The sequence below is a fragment of the Carex rostrata genome, chromosome 32, assembly GCF_964058835.1.
Source record: "Carex rostrata chromosome 32, lpCarRost1.2, whole genome shotgun sequence".
Taxonomy (NCBI): Eukaryota; Viridiplantae; Streptophyta; class Magnoliopsida; order Poales; family Cyperaceae; genus Carex; species Carex rostrata.
This window is the reverse complement of record NC_135949.1, coordinates 5,179,527-5,188,251: the sequence shown is the minus strand read 5'-3', so window position 1 is coordinate 5,188,251 and position 8,725 is coordinate 5,179,527. Positions and strand designations below refer to the sequence as shown.

The window sequence follows — 8,725 nt, the reverse complement described above, 5'->3', positions numbered from 1 at the left end:
TTTAGTCGGTTTTGAAATGTCTAAACTGAACTGATCCATTTAAACTAAAATAATTCAAAATTTCAACCGAACCGATCCATTTAAACTGAAAAACCGAACCATTTAAATAAAAAAAATTTGGTTCAATTGAAAACCGAACAAACCGAACCGTTTGAACACCCCTAATTGAGGCATTGTACATCAATGAATCACCCTGATGAAAAACTTTCTAGCTATTGCAGTAAACTGTAAATCACTTGTTAAACATATATGTTGTTTAAAAAGTATCAATACCCTTTTTTTTTCTGAGTATCAAAATAATTATATGAAATTAATTATGTAAATCACATGTTGAGTGTTCTTCTATTTTTGGATTGAAATTATATTAAAAAGGACAGAACTAATAGTCTCCTTAATTATGTGACAATCATGTGATGGACAAGATTGTCTTTTACTTCTTTAATATTATAATAGACTTTTTATTCGCATTTAGCTTTTATTCTCAATTAATCATTTTTAATTTCCGAACATGAGCTTTTTATAAAATTTTCAGCCTCTTTCTTAATCCACTCTGCTGAACACCCTCATTTTTTTTAGTGAGAACTCCAATTAAAATTCATCAAATTAGCTTTAAACAATAATTTTTATTTTCATTGAAGAGCTCTGATGCTGTATCTTTTAGATATTATTCTCAAAATTAAACATGTGTCTCTATGAAGAAAGACAAAAGATCGTGTCACTACACTAAGCAAACTAATTATATAAAAGAGATATCGGGCCCTGTGTAAAAAAAGAAAGAGTGAGGCTATGGTACTTTGCAATGCACGGATCGTTCCATGCATTGAATTCATATCTCTATTTTCAAATTTTAAATAGTTGATCCGAACCACTCAACATTATTATCATATGAAAATATACTTGGAGAACCAATTTTATATATTTTTTTTAAAATATTTTACTATTTTTTGAAACAATTAGAAAATCACTTGATCTACCCCACCCCATTCTGCCTGACCGTTCTGCCCGACTCTATCGCTTTTCACTGGGTCAAAATTGACCCGTTCCGCTTCAACTTGCAGCCCAGGTCGTAACACAAATACAGCAATTGAGCTTCAAATCCATTGCGTTTATTTTAATTCCTATTTATTCATTTAGTCCTCATTTAATCCAGTTTATATATCCAGTCAATCCTCAATTTACTTACACAGCTTTTGTTTATTTATTTTATTTTATTGCTTCAAACTTTTATTAATTTTTACGCATCACTTCATTTAGTTGGTATGACGCGGATAAAGGTCAATTGGGAAGTACAAGCAAAGTCAACAATTGCTATACCTAAGTTGGATATTTTTTTTTAAAAAAAAATAGAACAAGAGGTGAATTAAAATGAAGGTTTGTTTTGTTTATAGAAATACAATAAGTGGACAATTAAAATGCCTTCATATTTTTTTTATATTTCCATCCTACTTTTACTTTTTTTAAAATTTTAAACTTTAAAATTCATATGTTAAAAAAAAAAAAATTTTGAATGTGAGAATTGATGAGTCAAGCCACCCAAGTATGTTGCAGCATGATTCAAAGACTTCTTCTCTACCCGCAATGGCAGTTGCTCTTTCTCAGCTTCCAATAATGACACCTCGACTTTTAGCTGCTCTTTAAGGGCATGTTCGGCTGCCAGACGGGAACAGAAATGGGCGTGAGTTCGGGTCCAATTTGAATGAAGTTAATTTTTTTTCTCCATAGACACAATGGTAGCCGAATAGGCTCTAATTGTGGAAGGACCATGACCATGAAAGATTAATAATTTAAGATATGGCTTTCCATGTTGTTAATATTGATTTCCTCCAATATTTTGTTTTACTTAATATGTTTAATTAATTGAACTATCAGAATGCAATCTTTAATTGTAATATATCAATATAGCAAAAGGTTAATAATTTAAGATGTATCGGATTTCTTGCATTTTCATGACTTATGTACAGAGCGGATATTTGGACCATCCAAAACCCAATAGTTTGGCCGGACTCAAATAGAAGAGGAATTAATTTTTGCTATAGGTGGATTTGAACTCATGTACTCCCATCTCAAGACCTTTGGATTAAACTTCAAACTACTAGAACACAACATCTTTTGTTATCATTTCTTTATTTGATATATATATATATTACATGAATAGATTCTCCCCCATCTCTCCATCAACTTATAGTTATCATTAATATTTATATTTAATTTTTTTAATTAATATTTGTATCTTAGAAGTTTATACATCTTAATTATCCGACTATTATTCATTTTATATCTATATTTGAATTTGTATCCGTGGACTATCCGTTTAAAGCGGATTTGATTTTGAATTTTGATATCCGTTTACTATCCATGTCCGTATTCATATCCACTCATTATCTGATGAATACAGATATGGTATCAACATTATCCGCTCCCCGCTTCGTATCCACTCCGTTTTCACCCCTACCTATGTGTCTTTCATATGTAATTTATAACTAATATATAAATAGATGAAGACATCATACAAACTTGATTATCAATTATTATTGGTTAACTAACGAAATATGTGTCGCCAATTAATTATACTAATAAGATAGCACTTATTTCATAGTTATGTCATTCTCTCGTCATACATGTTGAATTTTTGGGAAAAAAAAAGTTATGTTTTGCCACAAAAGATTTTAAAAAAAAAAAAAAAACATAAAATAAATGTCCAAAGATAGCTACATTTTCCTAAACAGCTAATGTTTTTCTCATCAGCAATTGGGGAATTGTCACATCAATGACTCTGATGAACATGTTCAAAATGCACTGGTACCATCTGACAATGTTACAACTAACAAACTATTCAACTTTCCTTGACAAAAAAATTATCCTATCAGATCTGTCCCTACAAATTACAAATCACCCCTCCCAAACTATCTAGTCCAGTCAGCATTTTAACTTGCACCCTCTCCTCTCAGGCAATTCTCTGATAAATCCTAATTCAGAGTCATTTAGATCATTCACCACCTATTCCGCCTAAAACATTGCCGCAAAGTCAACTACAACAAATTAACGCATCCATGAGGTCATCTGAAATGAGGAGAGTAATAGCTACACATATTAGCTTTAAACGAATCCTTCAGCAATGAAACTCTATCAGTATCAGATGCCAATCCTAAGGCGGAGAGAAAGTCACTAAGCTCAACAAAATTCTCATTAGCAAGCTCTGATAGAATTGTCGTGGGATCAAAAGCATTGCCATTCACCATGTCATAATCATCACTATGATACATTTCCGCATCAAGATTTGCCCCCGGGTCACCTGAACTGTCACCTAAATTTTCAAATATTGCATCTTCAGCATCAAGAGGGGCATTGTTGTAATTGTCTTCTATAGGAGGAGCTGAAGCATGAAGCTGCCCAAACAGTAATTCAAATTATCAATCCGCTAAAAAATGTCAAATCATAATTATCTTAGAGTGAGGCTATGCTACTATGCATAGCACGAATTGGTCCGTACTATGGATTAATATTTTCATTTTCAAAGTCCAAACAGTCGATCTGAACCGTTTAATATGATCTCCGTATGAAAATGTACTTGTAGATCAAATTTTACATTTTTACAATTATTTTACTATTTTTTTAGATAGGTAAAAAATCACTACTTTTGAACGGTCTAGATCAAGAAATTTCTACCTATCTAAAAAAATTCTAAAAAATGTAAAATTTAGTTTGCAAGTGCATTTTCAAATCGACTATTTGAACTTTGAAAATAAGAAATTAATCCATAGTATAAACCAATTTGCGCTAAGCATAGTACCATAGCCTCAATCAATATCTTATTCCTGATACTATAGGATATAATGCAAAACCTAATTAATATACAAACGTACTACTTCTTGGAGATTCACAATATCAAATGACAACACATCAACCGAAGAAGGTGACTCCTTGCCTCCAGTGCCATTACAGTCCACACCAGAAGAGGTGTGTGCTTGCAGTGGGCAAGGATTAATAGGGGGAGTAGGACCCGCCTGTAAGTCAGTAGACTGAACCGGGTTGTTCAGATGGAGTGATGAGGAGGTATTGTTATTGTCAGTAGATGGGACAGCAATTGTGACAGATGGCATGGGTATGGTCGGTAAGTGTAATTCGGCATCCTCCCACTCTTCCTCATCAAATGGGGCACCGTATTGCTCACCCGCCTTCGGGCCCATTCCACTTTTGTGGAATATCTTGCATACCACAAATGCATCCTGTATTAAAAAAATAAAAAATAAAATAAAAGATGAACAAACTTTACAGCACCTGTGAAGGGAAACACAAAAATAGGGAATGATATGCAAGCACTGCCAATTACCCTATACAAGTAAAAAGAAGAACAAAATTGGTGTCATTGGATGAAAAAATGGTATATTTGGGCTACTGTTGGCACCGCATATTTGGCTTAATTCCTAAAATACATATTAAAAGAGCGTTGGCACCATATATTTGGGACTTCTTCAGAAAAAAATTATAAAATTGTTTACCCCTGAAATTTTTTCTCCAAAATATGCTTCAATTTCTATGTTTTTCTCAGAAAAAATTATAAAAAAAAACTTAATATTCAAAATAATGACAAAATTATGCCTCATCCAAAATTTTTGCCCCACCCTGCTAAGCCAGTGAATGAGAACTACTTCTATAGTGCCCAATATTAATTCTGACAAAACAAAGGCATTTATATTTATAACCATACTGTCTACACATGATACAATCAGGTCTGGTAATCTACGTGTGAATAAGTTACATTAGTGGTGTTTACTTTGTAGTATGGCTGTTTCGGGGGTAGATTTAAATGCCTAAAAACACAATACCTTAACAGAGGTAATCAGTTGGAACCAGTGTGATGAAAACCTGATACAGGTATGTACAAACAAGCTTCACTGTTTGTACTTGCTTTAAAAATTAAACTAGGGCTTCTATTAGTGCTCAATGCCAGTAACTGACGAAAGCATTTCCATACTGGTACCAGACAGGTCTATTAGCAATAACATCCAAACAAGTTTCATTTGAAATTAATAAAAAAAGGGAAATTTTCCAATGTACCCTCGCAAACTTTTGAAATAGTCAATATCCCCATAAAACAGCATAATATCCAATATCCCCATGATAATTTAACATTCTTATTTCTATCCCCTTTTAATTATTTAACATTTTATTTAATTATTTTAAAATCTTAACTAACCAATATACCCTTGAACTTTAACTGGAGTTATCCATTCTAATTGTTTCTTCCTCCCTCATGTCTCTCCCAGTTCCATTCTCCCTCATGTGCGTCTCTCTCACGGAAAAATCAAGATTTTGCTGGAGATCTGGTTAAACCTATTGACGACCAACTAGTGATTGGCGAGTAGGTTGGTCGTGCCACCTTAACACGTGTCAATTTGTATAATCCTGGATTCTTCCTTCCGATAATCATAACATCTAACCAACAAAAGTTGTACTTTGCAAAATTACAATCTATTAATAAAAAGCACCCAACATCAGCTAATTACAATTTCGACCTTTCATTAGTGAGCTTCTTTCTTTATGTTTGTTCTCATTTTTCTGAACTAAATTGAGCTTCAATCAAGCTGAGTATGCCTTTTAAGTGCTTCATACATGATTTCAAATTTAACAGTCTGCGAATAATTTGCTCATGTCTGTTGACATGATTTGCCGACCTATTTTGTAGCATGATAGTATCCTACCATACCCTAAAAGATACCTGAGTAAAACAAGATAATTCCTTGTTTTCAGATTGAAGGAAACCTTGCAGGACATAAAATGAAGTTTCAAGTGTTCTAGCAAGGGAAACGTGAAACCAATTTCTCAATATCAAACCCCGACAAATTAAAATAAGATAGGCGAAGGGTGTGTAACAGAGTAAAGCCATTGAAAAACTGAGGAACATTTCACACAGGAAACGTTTTTAGATCTAGTCAATAGATTTAACCAGTTAACATTTTTAGAATTCTGTGCAATCTCCAGAAAAATCTTGATTTTTCTGAGAGAGGTGCATATGAGGGAGAATGGGGCTGAGAGAGACACATCAGGGAGGAAGATACAATTAAAATGGACACCTGGAAGATACAATTAAAATGGACACCTCCAGTTAGAGTTCAAGGACATATTGGTCAGTTCAGATTTCAAAATAATTAAATATAGATTAAATAATTAAAAGGGGATAGAAATAAGAATGTTAAATTTTTATGGGGATATTGGAATTATGATGTTTCAATGGGATATTAGCTATTTCAAAAGTTTGTATGGGTACCCCAGAAATTTTCACAAAAAAGAAGAAGAAAATGGAAGTACCAGTTGAACACCAGAAGAAACCAAATCAGGGTCCTCTATGCGGTACTCATACATGACCCAATCTGTTCTCTCTCCCCTAGGTGCCTTCCCCCTATGGAAAACCAGGGTTTTCTTCATACCAACAGTACGCGAGTTGTTAACCACTGGCCGATCATTACCAGTAGTCTTCCAGTAACCTGTACTGGTGGCCCGGTTGGTACGCATCCCATTAGTGTACTTCCTATCTCTAGCACAGAAGAAGTACCACACACGATCCCGATTTCTCAGGCATGATTTATCTGTTCATGCAAAATTATATACAAAGTTAGCACAAGTACCAAAAGCGTGGAATGGTACTATGGTATTATCCTGCACAACACTTAAGGAATGACAAAGTATGACATATGCCCTTAGAGACCTTGAAATATAGCCTTATCATGCAAAACCTAAATAAATTCTTACTGTAAGCGTCCTTGTGTGTTTCCATTAAAAAAATATTAAACATATTAAAATTTACCAGGAAGTTCCCAGGGGGCATATTTGTAAAGATCAATCTCCGTGACAGCCTCAAAATGAAATGGTTTATGTGTCAGCTTTCTCTTCAAATAATACAAAACTAATTCATTGTCGGTTGGATGAAACCTAAATCCCGGTGGAAGTGAAGTTCCCTTCATTGCCATATCTCCAACAGATACAATTACACAGTAGAGATTAAATTTGAAATTTGGATTCCGCTCAATAAAGAAATATAATTCACTGTGATGGTTTCTCAATATGAACCAAAATGCTTGTTATCTTGAAGAACATTTCATGGCCAAGGGCGCACCTGCACATAAAAAGGTCAAAATAGATCATTAACACATTATCTCCGCTTGTGTAGTTTCTACACAGCATGTCCCAAGCCAGGAAAAAGGAGGAGGGTTCGTGATAGGCTTGGCGAACCAGTGGTAAAAAAAGTCTCTTTATGGAAATGAAACCTTCATGAATTGGGTAGGAGTAGTACTAGGATAGGTGACCTCCTGGGAAGTCCCTGTGTTGTTGATTCCAGTTGGGTTTCATTTCTAGCCTATCCCAACTTGTTTGGGAATAAAGGCGTTGAAGAAGAAGATCATTAACACATTATAGGAATGAACATCAATAGATATTTACTACAAAAACAAACAAAAAATACATAATAAAAATGATGGAATTGGGATCTGGCTGTAGACATTTTATGTAGATTTGGATATATTTAAATGCCATTTTGTGCAGGTTTGGATAGAGAAAAATGGCATTCTTTTATTTTTTTTTTTAATATCCTTTTCTTTGTTTATTATCAAAACCTAAACCTTCTCTGGCAGAACCATGAAAACTATAATGGCTTAATGACAACCCCGACAAAAAATAAAACCTTGTACCAGTAACTAGATGTTAATAATTCTATCAACAACATTTTGGGTGATTTTTATTATTGGAAAGAATATTCCCCAACTCCACAAAACTGTGAGCAGAAATTATAAAACAGGAAAAATCCTGATATATTTTTTCAATGGTCCTGATTTCAACGAAGTGGAACTAAATAATGGTCAGCTTATTTTTCCATTAGCTGTCAGTAATAGAAGTTTTGTATCTTAGACGCTTAAAAATACAAGGAGAGTGAATTCAAAATGTATGCGCAGGTTAATATCTAAACATGATTTCTAGTTTTGTTTAATTTTGAATTTTTTTTTTCCAATTATGAGAATCTCCCATACAATTTCAAGTGAGACTTTCCTCTTTCACAATTGCAAATCATAGTTGAAACAATTTCGAGTGAGAATATTCCCAGTCATCAGAAACCCTGTTTCGAATAAACAACTAACCAATTTCAAACTGCGAGACAAACATCTTAGATTAGAGTTCCAGCAAAAGTTTCCTACACTGGGTTATAATTTCACTGTTCCAAAAATCAGCAAAACCCAAACAATAGCTTTAGTATAAACCAGGAACAAATCAGCAATAATAAACCCCTTGAACGTAGAGCGAAAGAAACCTAATGGAAAAGGGAATGATTGGTAAAGGACTGAAAAAAATTCAAAACCTATTTGAACGTGTGCACCAATCCAGCTCTAAATACGTACAAAAAAAAAAAAAAATCAAACCATGAAAAAGCGATCTTACGCGAGAGAGAACGAAGGTCGGGAATTCCAGGAGGAGCGGATTTAGAGGTTGAAATTGTGAGAGAGAAAAAAGGAGAAATAGGTAAAAGATGCGAGTGGGAGGGTGGGGAAGAGAGAGAGAGAGAGAGAGAGAGAGAGAGTTTGCGGGTGGCGTAGGTACCAAGTTACATAATAGCCCTCAGTATTAATTCATGTAATGTTTTTTATTAGACCCTTATTTTTTCTGTTATTTGTAAATGACTTTCAGGGTGACGTCACGTACGTACCAATTTCATAATAGCCGTCAGCATTAATTCATG

General features: G+C 33.9%; 1 protein-coding gene and 2 long non-coding RNA genes across 3 annotated transcripts in view; 1 reads left to right on the top strand and 2 right to left on the bottom strand.

Annotated features, from left to right (window-relative positions):
• Positions 1 to 2,675: 2,675 nt before the first annotated feature.
• On the bottom strand, positions 2,676 to 8,584 carry LOC144547959 (NAC domain containing protein 50-like). The gene is made up of 5 exons (XM_078296648.1): positions 8,428 to 8,584; positions 6,806 to 7,114; positions 6,310 to 6,587; positions 3,864 to 4,226; positions 2,676 to 3,386 (listed from the first exon to the last, which is right to left on the bottom strand). The coding sequence occupies exons 2-5, from the start codon at positions 6,966 to 6,968 to the stop codon at positions 3,057 to 3,059; spliced, it is 1,134 nt and encodes a 377-aa protein (XP_078152774.1). The 5' UTR covers positions 6,969 to 7,114; positions 8,428 to 8,584; the 3' UTR covers positions 2,676 to 3,056.
• LOC144547961 (uncharacterized) overlaps positions 2,676 to 8,725 on the bottom strand; it is a 61,595-nt gene continuing 55,545 nt past the window's right edge. Inside the window, exon 2 of the long non-coding RNA XR_013509189.1 lies at positions 2,676 to 2,936. This is a non-coding gene — a long non-coding RNA (uncharacterized LOC144547961). The remainder of the gene's footprint in view (positions 2,937 to 8,725) is intronic.
• On the top strand, positions 4,250 to 6,258 carry LOC144547960 (uncharacterized). Its single transcript, XR_013509188.1, has 3 exons — positions 4,250 to 4,836; positions 4,927 to 5,287; positions 5,323 to 6,258. It is a non-coding gene; the product is annotated as an uncharacterized LOC144547960 (long non-coding RNA).

Coding starts and splice junctions, on each gene's coding strand:
- LOC144547959 (XM_078296648.1), bottom strand. CDS start 6,968: ATGGCAATGAAGGGAACTTCACTTCCACCGGGATTTAGGTTTCATCCA. Junction 6,588..6,805: donor TGCCCCCTGGGAACTTCCTG/GTAAATTTTAAT, acceptor TTGCATGAACAG/ATAAATCATGCCTGAGAAAT. Junction 4,227..6,309: donor TTTCTTCTGGTGTTCAACTG/GTACTTCCATTT, acceptor TTTTTAATACAG/GATGCATTTGTGGTATGCAA.